Genomic DNA, 17116 nt, shown 5'->3' with positions numbered 1-17116 from the left:
CTGTAACAACCGAGATGCCTTCCGGCCTATAAAGATTTATATTTGGTGACATTTATGGGCTTAGAGTTTCTATAGCACGAGTAAATCCCATGTAGCTTATAAAATCTGAAAATACACATATATCTCTGGTGAAGGCAAAATTGCTGTACGGCAGACAACAAAATCATCGTGATGATGAAAATTTTTGATTTCCTAAGGCTGGAGAAGAAAAAAATCTCAGCCTTCCTCTGAGAAAGGCTGAAGACAGTGCCCTTACCTCAACATGTGAGAGATAAAATAATGTAAAGTGTGTCGAGAGAGCACTGTGACCAGGGACTGAGCCCAGTTTTAGGGAGAATATAGATTCATACATTTCTCAAGCAAGACTGTTTAATAATTTTCCACATTGTCTGTCCACATGACTCCCAATTAATTAACAGTGAGAGCCCCTAGTACGTGTGGGAGACTTCAGGTCAGTTGAAGTAAGAATCAGGAGGAAGAATCATGAAGCCTGGAGGCTTTAATGCTGCCTTCACCTTGGAAGAGACATCTTGGCCGGAAGAAAAGCCAGGCTCCTAACACATGCCCTGTTTACTCTGTAGGAATCATGTGAGGAACAGATGACACTATAGATATGAACACAGTTTGAGAAAGAAAGTGCTCTACACTGACAAGGCCACATCATGGAAGATGTAGACTAGCATCCATAAAGTAGGAATCAAGCCTGGAGCTTGTTATACCTTTCTAATAATAATGGCTACATTTCATGAACTCTGATTATATAGGTTACCTCATCGGATATTCACAAGAGTGAGGTGCCATTGCTGATCCTGTTTCCAGACACTCTCAGGCTTAGAGAGGTTTTGTAACCAGCTTAAGGTCATCTTGCTAATCCAGGCTGAGCTGGGCTGTGAGCCTGGCTGCCTGGCCCCACAGGTCATGGTCTTAACCACTACACAACACTCTCCCAGTACCCTGCCTCTGCTGCCTTAGGCTGGCTGCTCTCAGAAGCGTAGAGGTTTCCTAGCCCAGCATCTGAGCTTTTTCACCTCTACAGAAACGTGCTTCAGGCCGAGGGCTTCACGCTACACTGGATCTCCCTGCTCCGAATGTTATCCTCCTTCCTGTCACTGCCTATTTACTGCATACCAAGTGCCTTACACCTACTGTTTTGTTTAACCTGCAACCCCACGAGACAGGATTATTATTCCTCTTTTATAGATGAATAAACTTGCCCAAGATCGCACAGCTAATAATTAGGAGGTGGGGCTGGGATTTGAACCCTGTCTGTCTGACACCAAAGCCCACCCCATTAGCTTCTCTGCAATGGTGCTTCCTGAGCAAGGCCCTTGAGACCCCAAAGTGAGCCAAGAGCAGGCCTAACCAAAGGCAGCATGCAACTGGAGCAGGAGGAGAAATCAATATTCCTAAAGGGGACTGTTCCCACAGGAACCCACTGGTATCAAACAGGAGTGTTTCAGTGTGCTGCCTGACACTTAATTAGGCAGTAATATTTATTTCTGCAAATAGAGAACGAAAAGCCTCCCACAGGCTTCCTTAGCAATTGTCAATAGTCAGTCAACTGAACTCCCCCATAACTTCCCTAATGGATGAAACTGCAAATTATCCCCATGGCTCACAGTTACCTTTCCTTTTCAGCCTCCAGAATATCTGCTTATATATATGAATCCTTGATAAGTGTGCCTGTTCAGCCTGGTCAGGTGACTTGAAAGAGTGGCAAAGGAGGAAGTAAGACACAAGATAAGACACCTGCTTGCCTGTTAACCAGTTCTAATTTGTCCCTCAGCAATTTTGAAGGCAAGCGTATCAGAATTTGAAAAATGAAGCTGAGGTTAAAAAATTCTCCAATAGGCATGAGTCTGCTTCAAAATATTCATGGAAAAATAGAATTGAAAGATAATGCAAAATTTTCCATGAACTTTTTGAAGTACCCTTGTAGTTGGATAAAAATAACTTCAAAGCAATGGTCTATACGTTCATGAAATGCAATTTTTCCTTTCAGCTAAAAACCCTCTGCTCTTTCTTTGTGTTTCTTTGAACAAAGTGTTTCTCACTTACTTTATTTTTCAAAGAAGTTTCAGAATCCAACAAAAGGAGGGTTAGTTAAATGCTTGGATTTTGCTCAACCAGATATTAATTAACGGGGCCTGTCTTTATGAATGAAAAGGCAATTGTGGGGATTTCTTTAAATTTAAAAAATAATTATGAATCTTCCCAGAATTTGATATAAGTGGTTATCATCCTCAATTTAAAAATGAGAAATAAACTGGAAAAATTTTTTTAAATGTGTAGGCATTATAGTGAAGTGTTTAAGAGGGCCTAGAACCTGGAATCAAACTCCATTTCTGCCATATACTGACTTTATGACCTTAGTCCAGTTGCTTGACAAACGTTTTGATTCCCCATCTGTATAATGGGGGATAACAACAGAAATGCACAATACTACCACACAGCCTGGCACACAGTCATTCTTCTGTGGATATTAGCTGGTCTTAGGTAAAAGGTAGCAATATCAGCCTGAGCTCCAGGCCCTGAGGCCTGATGACATCAATCTTCACACTCCTCTCTCTAATTCACACCCTCACCCTGCTTTGCCATCTGATCACCTACAGTGGCCTAATAGGAGTATTTGCCCATGCCGAACCTTCTGCTGAGAGCTGATTTTATTTTCAGCAAAGTACTCCGAAAGGAAGAATTGAGAAGCAAAACCCTCCCACGCACCGGACACACTGCTGACAACCTTAAAGGAAATATAAGTAAATAAATGTAAACACACATGACAAATATTGTACAGGACATATGCTGTATAAATATAGCAATGTGCTCTGCATTCTTGAATATACTCTGCTAGCCCTCTGGAGACCAATTTATGAATAAGGCTTTCCACCAGAATTTCTGTCTGAGTACTGGGGAGTTAGATTAAAGGTTGAGAATGTCTGCTTTGAGAACATTCGGAGTCTCCACACCAGCCCAAGGCTCTGTATCGATCTTCTTTCTTACCATGGATTTTGCCTAAATAAACCAGCTCAGGTTTCAATGAGAACAACATTTTAACTGCAAAAAGCTAACTTGTAAGCTGAGGCCAAGCAAAAAGAAAAAGAAAAGAAAAAGAAGGGGTCATGAAAGGAAAGAAATAGACACTGAAAAACTGCCTTGGTGTAAAGAAATAACAACTCAAGTTCTTATTATGGGACACTGCACTAACAAGCTCAAAAGGTGTAGATGGTATTACTCAACACCATCCCAAAGGCACCTGGCATTTAGAAAGCAGAATCAGGGAGAAGAAAAGCAAATCTTTCTGAGCAGAGGCCCCCAAGAGGGACCCTGTCCCCCAGAGAAACAGCCAAGTCCCTTACGGGCAGTGTTTTGCCGTCTTCCGCGCACACACACATGATCACTTCCACGTTCCTCTGCGTGGTCTTGTTGTACTTGTCAAAGTCACCTTGTAAGAGAGTAATGTAGATGTCGTTCCTGACATCCCCTGGGGTGGAGAGAGAGAGAGACAAGAATCAGAGTCTGTTGCAACAAGAGAGACACTAACTAGAGGGGAGGGAGAGCGAGAGGAAGTGCCCCATCTAGATTGCTGGTAATGAGATTTAAATCAGAACTGTTTGGAAAGAGCATCTTTTACTTCATCAGGGAGGCTGCAGAAGTAGGTAACAAGGGGATAAAGGGACATTAGGAAATCCATTGCAAAAAGGGAGTAGGGTAGTCAAAACTGGCCATGTTTTTCTCTGCATTAAAATCTTTTAATTTCCATCCTCTAGTGACACCTTCTGGGAAGGCAAAGGAAAGCTCCACTTGAATTGATCCAATGAATAACAACTAAATGTATACATCCAAGTATCTTTTATTGTACGGAAGCAACTCTCCATGTGTCCTAGGGACATAGGGTTGGGAATGAGGTGCAGAGGATCTTCAGTGGGGTGTGGGGTAGAGAGGAGAGAAAAGGAAATTCCACAGGGGAATTCATGGAGAATTGAGGACTCGAAGCAGGTACAAAAGAAAAGTGATAATAATAATAATAATAAAAATAAGACAAGAAAAAAAAGAAAAGAAAGAAATGAACGCAGGGACAGATAAATGACAGTAGAGGTGACCTGTGGACCCCATACAACTGGAAAGAAAGGCTGAGTCACTGAGTGGTCATAGACAGAAGTCCAAGACATAGGTTTAAGACAAAAAGGAAAGTTTCAAAGGAGTGTTATCATGTGATCTCCCTCATTTTTCTTTTATTATGTACACATTTGGAAAATGTTAGTAGCAGCGGTTACTTCTGGAGACAAAGATTTGAGGGAGCTTTTAACATCTCACTTTATACCTTTTCAAGCTATTTGAATATTTTACAATGAGCATGTATTCCTCTGGTAATAAAAAAATAGCTTGAAAATTTAAAAGGATGACAATATTCCCACAGAAGAATGGAATGGTTCTACAGGTAGTAAAATAGAAATTATGTCCATGATAAATTATGAAGTAATGAAGCAAGTTGCAAAACACTATATAAAGTATATTGAGTAAGAGTGTATAAACTGTATAAAGTATGATCCCATTTGTGGGGAAAAAAGTGCTTGTGCATGTGTTTATGTGTTTGTGTTTATTTTGTAAATGTGTAGAAGATTTTAGGTATGCAAAAATCATTGTCAGTGGTTACCTTCAGGGAGAGAGATAGAAAGAGGCAGTAAAAAAGGAAGGAGTTAATTGTTAAAAAAAAGAAAATGGATTAGATAAACCGAATTCCCACCTCCCCCTCTTTCCCCTCAGGGAAGATCAGAACAACTGTGTCCTACCTGGCATGATGATCTCTGGGAAGCCCAGCTTCCTGGCCACCACTGTGGTCCTGTCCACCAGGTGTGGATAGTCCTTGCGGATCTGAATGATGTCACCCACCAGCATCTTCATGGTCACCCAGAGACCTGGAAGGGAATATTCACCATAAAGAGCCAACTTATTCAGGTCTACCCTCCCACCATCTCTCCCCTCTGTCTCTTTCTGGGGGAGACCACTGGAAGCCAAGACACACAACCATAGATGCAGTGACCCAGCCTGGGAGACTCTGGAGCGAGACACCTCTGGGTTTGAATCCCACTGGTTACTTTTAGCAGCATCAGCCTCTGAAAACTATCCACCTCTCTAAGCCCAGATTTCTAAAGTGGGGATGATACCATCTATCTCACAGGACTGGGGTAAGGATGAAACCAAACAAGAGAACTTATTAAAGTGCCTGACACACAGGAGCTATTCCAGGTATATCAAGTCCTTTCTTCCTTTGGGATCTGCCTCCAATGTGCCTCAGGAGAGGTGTTTTCCATCCCTATATATCACATGCTCCCATTCTTCCCAGGAGGCTTGGAAGGCTAGGTTCTGAAGCATTCAGGATTTTGATCTGTTTGCTGAAGAGTCAGGGGCTCCCGAGCTGGAGCAGGTGCAGCCCACCCTGCACGTTGGCACTGTACCTTGCCCTCCACTGTCTCCTTTGAAGGCTGTGACTTTGCCCAGCAAGCTATGTAGAAAGTCATTTTCAGCTGTGACCCTGGAAAGGAAAAGGAAGCACAAAATGTGCATGTAGTGCCTTCATGCGGTCTCCAACCCCATGAGGTCCCAGGTGCTCCAGGGAGATCCCCAGCCTTAGGTGAAAAGTGAGCCTGTCTGCCAGCTCAGAGAACACGGATGCCATCAAGAAGCACAGCGCTCTTTTTCACAAAGCAATGTGGCTCTGAAATTTGCGAATACAAATGCTACAAGTAGAGGCCATTTCTATTCTCTAGGAAGACTGGTAAAAAGGAAGGATTCCCAAGCCCTCAACATGAGTACATGTTCAGCAAGGTGGCAAAGACTTTAGTTGCTCTTGCAAAGTCCTAATCACATGTCTCAAACGGAGTCACTGGCCTCATTAGCTGGACCATCCTTGTGTTTATTAAGTACTGACAATGCTCCCAAATGAGGGGTCCCACTTTCTCAAAGACTCCTTTTAGGGCATGGAAAGGACATTTCCCTTCTTCACTGGCCTCCTCCCATCATGGATAAGTCTATCCATGAGAACCAGGTTAAGGTGCACTGTGACATCTTCCTGATATGCTGTTTCTTTGCAGCTTCTTGGATCCTGTCACACTTGTAATTAATCTTTTGTTGTGTATCTGTTTAATTCCCCATCCACACTATATGCTCTGTGGAGACAGGGCCATGTCAATCTTTTCACCACTTCATCACCTACGCCTAGCACAGAGCCAGCCCCTTGCCAGGCCTTCAACAAAAGCCTGTTGAATAAATAACATTTGATGAGTGAATGGGTGAAAAGATGGTTGGTTTTGAGTGCCTTGGCACTGAGCTGACCGTCCTCATGCTGCCATACTCTTGGAAGGCCCTACCTGCCCATCACTAACTCAGGGAACCAGTTCACCCTGCGCTCAGTAGCCCTCAGTGAGAAAGTCTGCAGTTTAAGAGAATGGAAAGAAATGGGAAATCTCTTACGGGTGAAAAGGAATGAAGTGCTGCTTTTCTTCATCACTCTCTGCTTTCCCCTTGATGATGTCTGTTATATCCATAACTGCAAAGCAAAGAGAAATGAATTAATGGTTGAACTTCCCCCCTGCTCCTAGGAAGGAATGACAAGCGGATGAGATTATAAGACAGGAGGTAGGGCAAGGGATGCCTGGGGATCAGGACAGCCTAAAAAGGCAAGCGAGCCAGCATCAGACAACACACAGACAGCAAACGTTCCAAGCACGCCTCTGGGCAAAGCAGGCTGGGAAGGCAGCAGGCCGGGGAAGCATCCAAGGGCCCCGTGGTTTAGCAGAGGCCAAAAGGAAAGAATCAAGCAGTGACTATGGAGTTGAGCAATTAGGTTCCGACACATATGTATCAACGGTGCCTGCAAAACCCATTGCAGTGACTCCCTGTGGGATCTGAGAATCTCATGCAATATTCACCCTCTTTTCAGAAACATATTCATATACATAGACACATAATTGTAGGATCCTTGAACCCTGCAATTCCAAAGGGATCCTGGCTCCTCTGAAACCTCTCCTTAAATCAGCCACTAAAGATCCATAAAACCAAGCTAAAAAACTCCCACGCTAGAATGGAGGTTATAGAAATGGGGGAGCTGGAGGGAAGAGCTGAAAAAAGCTACTCAAATAGAGCTCAAACCCTAGTCACATAAAATACTTTTACCCTTAATATTCCAGGCCCTGGTCAGGGAGCCATTAAAATTGCTTGGGTAATAATCACACACTGACTGCATTTAGCTAGAGCGGAGAGTCAGAGAGCAGAGAGGAAGAGGAATTGTCATTTGATCTACCATTTTCCCTGAATAACAGACACTCCTCGCCCATTCTCAGTGCCTGTGATTCGGGTGGGGCAATCTCCTTCTGGCTCCAGAGTTGTTCATATGATGTACAATCTGGCCTGGAGGATCAGAAAATCATATTCCCTTTCCCAGAGTAAATGCTCTGGAGATGAGCACGTGACCTATATTTAAGCTCCTGGTGCTTCTGCTCAAACTAATGGAAAAGAGGTACTTTCTTTCCACTGGTAGGATGCAAGCTTAGAACAGATGACCAACATCTTGCCAGCTAACTGGAGAGCCATCTTCAGAATAAGCCAGCGTGAGGACATAGAAGCTTAGAGAGAGAGAAACATAAATTCTTGTGAGTTCCTGGATCCAGCTATGCCTGAAGCAATCTATCCCTAAACCCTTAAGTAATATCAGTAAAAAAAGTATCTTTATTTTGTTTTGGTTTTTTACTTCTTTCAGTGTAGTATCTCTGTCACCTGACACCAAAAGAGAGGTAAGGCTTCAGCTGAGGACAAATGCACACTTTGAGGTAAGGTTGGAGGGCCCTCACTGCCTTAACAGGAACACTGTGATGTCAGGAGTGTCCCACATATAAAATGAGAGCATTTTTGAGCAGGAAGGGATTTCATGGATCTACCACGCCCAACCAAGTCCCTCATTTTGCATATAATAGAACTAAGGCTCTGGAGAAAATACTTGTCCAAGATCACTTGGCTGGCTAGCTAGGAACAATACCAGGTTGAAAAACCAACTAGCTCAGTACAGCTAATGTCTTCCAGTCCACCAATGTACAAGAAGTGCCAGGGAACTAGCTGGAGAGGCAGCAGCTTTGCAATGGCAGAAGATCAGGACAGCCTGAAGTGAGGACCCTGAAACACTGGGTTTCAATACAGTACACAGGGATTATAAACGGTACACGATTAAAAATTTATATTTTAATAAAAAAGAATAAAATTGTCATATCAACCTGCTGTGTTCACAGGTATTTAAATTGTCTTTTAAGAAAAATGTACTTTAGTTTAAGCAAAGTGGATTGATTAGAAGGAAATATATTAGATAAATGATAGTGCAGGTGACAGTCACATATAACAAAAACCATTAAAGTAGGATGAGGATGATGAAGCCTGAGAAACCCCGAGGGAGCTAGAGCTCCGGGAAGCACGCAGAGCTGATGTTGGTCTACGGTGGCCTCATTTGGGACTCCACCGGCCATGCCAGCTCTCCAAATGTCCATTTCCATCTGGAGACTAGATGTATGCTGGGTGACTCATTCTGTGTAACTGCATTTCCTGTCCTGGATTTTTTTTTTTTTTTAATGATTTGCTGCTCATAATTAGATCCTGTCCGTATTGTTCTTCCTTTTTCACAGCACTGGGGAGTGAAGGCGCCAACTGCTCAGACGGCACCCTGCCCCAGCGCTCGGCTCTAGACACCAGGATCGCATTATTCACTGCATTCATCATAAATCTGGACTTAGTCACCAATTATTTCGATTTAGTCACCAGAAATGTAGTTATTAAGGGCTGTCTGGCATAAATTTTGCAGGGCCTTGGGGGCAGCAGGAGGAGGGGAGAAAGAAATCATCCTTAGAACATGGCCATATAAAAAGGTGATGGTATGGAGTGTGTCATTACCTGCCACCCCAAAGGGCCTCCTCAATCCCTGCGTGCACTTCTTTGTATTAGTATCCTTAAGATCCATCTTCCCAACCCGGACTATTTGACAAATCAAGTAAATTTTATCCCTGTTGAGGTCTTTGTTTCCAAGATCCTATAGGGCAAGAAACAAATAAGTTACACACATGTGCTGAGTGAAAAAAAAAAAAAAAAGTAGAAAAGAAAACCTAGTAATAGTAATTTCCGAGGCACATGCTTAACGCTCGGCATACACGCACCAATCACACAATTAGTCCTGGAAGAGGCAGAAAACAAGGCTATTGCTCCCATTTCACAGATAAGAAAGGTGAGGTTTGGAACGGACACTGAGTGACAGGACTCTAGTGTTCCATTCCAATTCTTCCACCTCAAACTGGTAGGAAGAGAGAAGGCTGGAAGTGCGATACCAGTTGTACAGGCAGGGTTCCCTATATGCCAGGTGATGGACCCCAAAATAACATTTTCTACACAGAGAAGGCAAAAGGAAGAAGGGAAGATAATAACAGCTACCATTTAGTGAACACTTAAAGTGCATGTATCCGTTGGGTTGTGGTAGTAGCAAATGATGTCAGTACCTCAGAGCTCACAACACAGCAGACATTTACTTCCAGTGCAGGTGAGTAGGTCTGCTTGCTTACTCCCTCTGGGCCCCTGGCTGACAGATTTATCAGACACTGGGCTTCATCTGTCCCAGTAGAAGGGGAAGGGACTGTGACAAATCACATCCTGGCTCAAAGATTCCACCCAGAAGAGGCATAAACCACTCCTGCTAGCATTTCACTGGTCAAAGCAAAGCACATGGTCACACCTAACCTCAACGGGGTGGGGTACTGCACTCACCTGTGTGTTTTTGTAACAGCCTGAACAGAAGGGACCCCATTTTGTTAAGCCTTTGAATTTAAAAACTTGTTCTCTCCTGTAATCCAAACCACAGAGCCTACAGCTAATTGCCAGAACACAATGACTCTTGCTCTCATATTATACACAAACAATTAGAGGGAAAATTATTAACCCAGATAGCCATTCTTTACTAGCTTACTAACCTGATTTTGTTTGAGAATAACAGGAATTGAGCCCATGGAGAATAAAGTATGACACTGGTCATCTCCCACCCAGGAAGTTCCTTGAGGATTATCTGAAACACTCAAGCATGTCTGCACATTCCCAACTGGTCACTATGAATCAACTTTCCACCACAGACCCCTATAAAACCCTTTGGAAAACCTGGGGGAGACGGAGATGGTCTTTGAGACATAAGTCTACCATTTCCCCAGGCTGCCTGCTTCCTGATTAAAGGCCACCTTTCCTTACACCAACACTTGGCTCTCGATTATTGGCTATTGGGCAGTGAGCAAACGGATCTTTGGGGTCTTGGTAACATGTTTAGAAGGAGGAAAGCTGAAACTGGTGAACCACACTAATGTGTCATGCACTGTACTGAGTGGCTCATACATTATTGTATCATTTCATTCCCAACAACTCTTTTAAGTAGATCTCCATTTTATAGATGGGGTAACTGAGACAAAAAGAAGAAAAGGGGCTTCCCCAAGGTCACAACCTTAGTCCTTGGAGACACTGGGCTTTGAGACCAGTCACTCTTACACCAAACACCACAAACATAGCTACTGCACTGTAGCTGCCTCGCCATCAGAAACTCACACAGGAGGGAACACCAGCCTGCGTACCCCAGCATCTGACTTCCTTGCTCAAATCTAATGCTTTGGTGTTCTTGCGGGCCCCCTGCCAACTGGGATAAGCAGGGGAAGGAACAACGAGGCATGCTATTGGCATCAGAGCGAGAACTCTTGGCCTGCCTTTGCTAGGAAACAGCTTCTTCTGCTCCAAGTTAATACCCATGTGGGCATATGCACTGGGAAGGAGCTATCAGCTCACATCCGGGCCAGGACCCAAGCAAAACAGCCATCCCCAGCCTTGCACTGTGGCTCGTGTGGTAGGAAGGGAGCGGGGTATGCAGAGTCTCCGGGAATAAGGTAAGGCCCCCATGCGGTCCAGACCTTCCTGCTTGGGGTCTGTGATAGTTAAAATTTTTTTGTCAACTTGCCCAAGCTATGGTGCATAGATGACTGGTCAAATACTAGTGTAGATGTTGCTGTGAAGGTATTTCATAGACCTGACTAACACCTACAATCATTTGACTTTTAATAAAGGAGATTACCATCCATAATGTCCATGAGCCTCATCCAGTTGAAGGCCTGAAGGGCAAAAACTATTTCCCAGAAAAGGAAGAATTCTGTCTCAAGACTCTAGTGCAGAAGTCCTGACTGAGCTTCCAGCCTGCCGGCCTGCCCTACAAATTTCAAACACTTATATCCTTTTGGTTCTGTTTCTCTGGAGAACACTGACTGATACAAGGACTGTCTTTCCACCAGCTGGAGGAAGGGGCACCTGCTTCTTCCCTTTCCAAGGTCTCACTGCTGTAGGGAGAGAGGAAGGGGAGCAGGGCTTTCAGGTTAGGAGCCCCTCCCCTTTGCATCCCTGCCTTGCTGTAGACATCTGAGTCTGAGATCCCAATGATCTCACATTCAGATGGCTGCAAGAGCCTCTCCTCTGTCCTGCCTGACTCCTTCCTCCAATCCATCCTGAAAGCTCCTACGAACTCATCTCTAGAAGCCACATCTACTATTTCATTTCTTTCCCCCTACAATGTCAATAGCTCCCTATTTCCTACCTTATTAGTGCTAATCTTTTCCAGTTGACGTAAAAGAGCCTAGACCTAATACATCCAGCAGTCCTATCCAACTGATCCCCACTATCCTCTGCATGCAAGTACTCTATTTTTGTCACAAAGATTTCTTTATTGCTCCACAAACACACAAGGCTCACTTTCAACTCCGGATCTTTCTTCCTAACCACCCCCCTCCTATACCTCTGCCTCAAATACTTACCTTTTATTCCTCTATATATCCAAATCCTTTTCATCCTTAAAAACTCAAATCCTGCTTCCTTTTAATGACCTTCAACCCTAATTACTTCTTTCTTCTGGTTAGGATTATTCATATTTTTGAAATATTTTGAAATTGGTGTCTTTCAGAGGCATTCCAGAGCCACAGAGGCCCTGGCACCTGAAAGGTTCCTAGATGTTATATGGGCTGCATCATGTCCCTCTCCCCCTCGCCCCCCCACCAACGCACACACAAAATTCATATACTGAAGTCCTAATCTCCAGTACCTCAGAATATGACTGCATTTGGAGATAAGGTCTTTAAAGAAGTAATTAAGTTAAAATGAGGTCATTTGGGTGGGCCCTAATCCAATATGACTGGTGTCCTCATAAGAAGAAAAGATTAGGACACAGACACACAAGAGAGAAGACCATGGTGAAGACTCAGGGACAGGATAGCCATATGCAAACCAAGGAGAGGGGCTCAGAAGAAACCAACCCTGCTGACATCTTGATCTCAGACTCCTAGCCTCCAGAATTGTGAGAAAATAAATTTCTGTTGAGAAAATAAATTAAGTCAACCAATCTGTGATATTTTGTTATAGCAGTCAGGCCAAACAAACTAATACACCAGATAAACCTGTAAGATTCCTAGATAAGCCCACATTCCATCTCTCTGAAAAGAGTTTACTTGCTCAAAGGAAAATATCAGATCTTTGAGAGCTGCCTCATTGGAGACCTCCTGGCACCAGAGGATCTTAACGTTATGTAAACTACAGCAAAATGCTTGAGCACAGGTTATTCTCAGGAGGGTGTGTATTTGGGCAGGCCTCACTCAGAATTGTGCTCCAGAGTGTGGTGTCCCCAGTCATTTCTACTTTGGCCTTACAAAACTTGAACGTACTGGGGAAGCAGGACAATGGAACCTGAAACAAGTGTCACCTGGTTTAGTAATTCATTACTACTCCTTTTATTGTTCACTCTTGTGTCCTGCATGTTAGCAGCAACCTCCAAACTGGGCTAAATATTAGGGAACCTCATGGTAAATGCTGCTTTGCTCTTATAGGGCTGAGAAAAATGAACATGTAAAGCAGACAGAGGAAAAGCCAACAAATAGCCAGACCCAAGTGCTATCTCCTCAGGCTCAACGAGTTGGAGACCTGCCCCCTAAGAGGAAACTAGAAAGAGCTAACATCCAGACAGGAGAGAAATAAGGCCAGCAAGGCACATGCCTGCCAAGTCTTATCTCATCTCTCCCTTAAACGTCACCTTGACACCCAGTTGAAAGTAACTTCCAGTCAAATGCCATCACATCACTCTGTTAATTATCTGTGTTGCTTAGATTGCTTTCCAACATTGCTCTCATTTATTCATTCGTTTATTTACAACAAGAATCCTCCCTTCTCCATTGCACCGGGAGGGCAGAGGCCTCCTCACCTTATTCTGCTGTATCACCAGCTCCCATCACAGAGCTGACACACAGTAGGTACTCAATGGATAGCTCTTGAATCAGTACAAGAAGTGAGAGCACCATGACCTTCCTTGTCCCGAAAGGAAGACTCTGATCATCTCAAGAGAGGGAAGCATCAGCCTGTTGAACCAAACAACCAAGGTTCCCAAATTCACTTGTTCTGAGAATTGTGTATGGCACAGGCAAAAATCCATGAAGGCAGGATCGCATTCTCATTAATACTGCACGACACAAATTTACTGATGCCCTTTCCTTCATGTTATATCACCAATTGTTTCTCTGCAAAATGTCCCACTGATTGATTCCCCGTCTTTCTCCATCTCATGAAACATCTGTCTCGTGGTTTAATCAGGAAGCCCTGTGGGACTCTCTTATTTATCATGAAAATAAATAGTCTCCTCCTTCTAACTAATAATAGATAAACACAATTGAGGTACATTTATATACGCCAAGGAAACTTTGTCTAAGCAATTAGGAACTATGATTCTATTCCATGCCTCTGGCCCGTTTTTCAGGAAATAGCAAACAAAATAAATCAGCTATACCCCAATCTAATCACAATGTAACATTAGACATTGCACTTAATGGGCTGTAACTGGACAATGATTGTAGAGCAAGGAAGGTTAATCTAGCATGTTGGTCACTCCTGGATCAAACCCATCACTTTGGTCAATGCCCAAATCCCTCCTTGGCTCCTCTGTAATTTCCCTTGCTAATACAGGCAATTTAGTGAAAAAGCTCATAAATGGTCTTCTCCCCAAAGGAGCTTGCAAACAATACTAATATCCTTAGGTGTCTTAAGATCACATTTTTAACACAACATTGAGAAAACAGGACAACAGAGGGGTCCCTGCTGAAAACTTTAACCCTTATTTTTCTCTTTCTTTCCACCATTTCCCCTATTCAGAGCTAATAAGCCAGGTTTACCCTCAAAAATAAATCATCCAAGTAAGAACTGATTTCAACATTTCTACATATGTCTTTCCGAGTGTGTACCACCATTTAAAAGGATGTCTTAAGAACCCGCCAGATCTTTAGTCATCTATGACTTAATCATGTTCCAAATACCCAGTTTACCAAGGCAGTCAATGTTCTAGAAAGGATCAATTATTTTTTTCTGTTATATTTTAGAAAGGTTTTCAGAAAGGCCTAAACCGAAGAAAGGAACTCAAGTTAACCATGAATTAACTGGAAAATCGAAATAGCTGCTGTACCCAGTTCACCTAGGCATTATTGCTCAGAGGTTTGTGCTTGTTTCTGTAGCACTCTGCCTGTGTTCTCAGTGTACAGAAGTGAGAAAGACAAGAAGGGAGGAAGAAAGAGAGAGGAGGAGAAGATCCATCTTCCCAAAAGCTTCCTCAGGGTACACAATGTCCTCTGTCAGCTCTGAACCTCTGCATAAAGCCTAGAACACAGCTCTGCACCAGGGCCATGCTCCATCCTGACCAACAGACCACCGTCATCTCCAATATCACATCCTTGTGAGTGTGGAACGTGGTGATGAGAAGAGAGTGCACACTCACCGTGAAGACCACCTTCAGGTTGTTCAGCATCTCAATCTCCTTCGGAAAGCCCCTGCTGCCCCATCGTACCAGGTAGTTCTCGCTGTTGGAAGAAGAGTGTCAGCCTGTTATTGTCAGAGGCTTGACATTCATTCAGTAAAAATATTCACTGAGCATCTACTATGTGCCTGACACCATGCTAGCTGCTGGGGATATGGTAGTGTTTGAAACAGATGGGGTCCTTCCCTCTGAGAGATCACAGTCATGTCAGGAGCCAGACATTAGACAAGCAGGGCAAAGAATTACAAACATGTGTATTTGCAACCTCTTTCCCTTCCCCATCTGCTACGCAAATTCTGGCACAGCTTCATACTCTGTTATTGAGAGTGGCAGAGACAAAGGGAGAAAAGATTTTAGTATGTCTTGCTGGACATTAAGAATATGTTTGCCCTTTCCAGCCTACTCCCCTTTAGAGACCGAGTAATGATTTTAATTAATTTTAATGATTTTGAATGTAGGACTGTCCTCTTGAATGGAATGTCATACTGTGATGGACAATACAGGGCCGTGCCATTATCTGAGATACACTTAGATAATTATTTACATGCAGTTGTGACAACTATTTATACGCAATCGTGCTATAAAGGAAAAGTTCAGGAAGTTGTGAGAATGCACATTAGAAGGGGCTGACTTAGTCTGGGTGGTCAGGGGACTCTCCTGTGGAAATGATATAATTGGTCAGGAAAAGAGAGTAGGAAACAGAAATGTTTCAGGCAAAGTACACATGCATGCAAAGGCCACGTGGTGGGAAGAAGCTTGATGCATCTAGAAACAGATTCAAGGGAAAAGTGGTAAGAGAAAAATTAGAGGGAGAGGACAGACCATGTACGCATTGTAGGCCATTCAAGGATTTTGACTTGATCTTAAGAGTACTGGAAACCTAACGAAAAGTTTTGTGAGGGGGCAGTCACACAGCTCTGACAAATGATTATTTACTATCTCATATCTTCTCACAACCATCCACCACCCTAGGTGGTTCATACCCTTCAGTCCAGCCATGCCAGGAAAACGAGAAGACTAGCACTAATTGAACTTAGAAGAACCTCAGAACAGATTGCTGAGTTGAGTCATTAGGTTTCCATGCCATCCTGGAGCATATACATGGTGCCAAATACATGTCCATTATTTTGAATTAGGAATAAACAAAATAAAGCTCAAAAACCAACTCAGCCCAAAAAGGCATAATAAGAGAATTCAGCAAAGTTAAGGGGAATTGCCTTCATCTTAGAGCTCTGTTTTCTCTAATGTCTTGCTCGCCTCTCTCCACTTACCCCTAGACGATCAATGACAGCTGTCTGAGCAAAGTTCAAGGGGGAAATAAAGCCAACAGCAAAAATGAACACAACCCTGGCTTAACCAGTGGTTAAAACTCAACCAAGTTAAATGTACCTTTTCATCCTTTTTTTTTTTCTTTCAGTAAGATCTAAAAAAATTAGTGTACTTTGCAGCAAACTAGCCAGGAAGTCTCCATCCAAGAAAAAAAAAATTTTTTTTTAATGATAATTCATTGATTATTCTGGACTATTCCTAGTAAAATGCTTGGGTATTTTCCAGTACCTTCCATCACATGTAGCAAGTCCCTTAGTGACCCAGAATGCTATGTCTAAACAGCAGATACGAGCAATTTTCTTCAAAGAGAAATACTATCATAAATAAGAAAAGCAATCTAGAGGGCTGAGCTGGCCCCATCCACCCTTGTCCAGGAATACCTGAAGGCTCGCGGCACCAAAACAGGTGAGACATCCTCCAAATGACACTCCCCTCAGCGAAGGGGAAGGACTATTCCAACTCTCCCTTGAACTTTTTTTGGACATAAGCCTTACCCCTGACCTGATATCTGAGCTGCTTCTTTTTTACCCCACAAAAATTTACTTTAAATTTCCCAAACCAGATCCCTTCAGGGATCCACTGGAAATCTGACCACAACTCAGCCCAACATTGAAACACTGAAAGATCAATCCCAGTGAATTCTCCCCAGCCCACATCTGGGCAACAGTAAGGATGCTTTAAATGGCCTGTTGTCCATCGTATGTCAACCCTGGCTAGAGCAGGCAGGAGTACAGAAGATTTCTCAGGGAAGGAGCAGCCAGCCAGAGTCAGACTGACAGGGAGTGTTTCGAGATTTCCCTGCCCCTTTTCTGTATCATGCCTCTTCTTTCTCTGTTTTCTCCTCTTTTTTGCTTTCACTGATTTCCTCCCTTTCTGTCCTTCTCTTCTGTGTCCCTCTCT

At 43.3% G+C, this 17116-nt stretch overlaps 1 protein-coding gene across 1 annotated transcript in view; it reads right to left on the bottom strand.

Moving 5' to 3' along the window:
- The window catches only part of DOCK2 (dedicator of cytokinesis 2), a 396194-nt gene that overhangs the window by 354140 nt on the left and 24938 nt on the right, over nucleotides 1-17116 (bottom strand). The window contains exons 9-14 of the mRNA XM_063087676.1: nucleotides 14849-14930; nucleotides 8932-9067; nucleotides 6472-6547; nucleotides 5457-5533; nucleotides 4791-4916; nucleotides 3357-3481 (exon numbers count right to left, since the gene is read on the bottom strand). Of these exons, the coding sequence (XP_062943746.1) occupies nucleotides 3357-3481; nucleotides 4791-4916; nucleotides 5457-5533; nucleotides 6472-6547; nucleotides 8932-9067; nucleotides 14849-14930 (622 nt within the window). The remainder of the gene's footprint in view (nucleotides 1-3356; nucleotides 3482-4790; nucleotides 4917-5456; nucleotides 5534-6471; nucleotides 6548-8931; nucleotides 9068-14848; nucleotides 14931-17116) is intronic.

This window comes from Cynocephalus volans, chromosome 2, assembly GCF_027409185.1.
Source record: "Cynocephalus volans isolate mCynVol1 chromosome 2, mCynVol1.pri, whole genome shotgun sequence".
In the NCBI taxonomy this organism is placed as follows: domain Eukaryota; kingdom Metazoa; phylum Chordata; class Mammalia; order Dermoptera; family Cynocephalidae; genus Cynocephalus; species Cynocephalus volans.
This window is presented reverse-complemented; position numbering and strand designations above follow the sequence as displayed.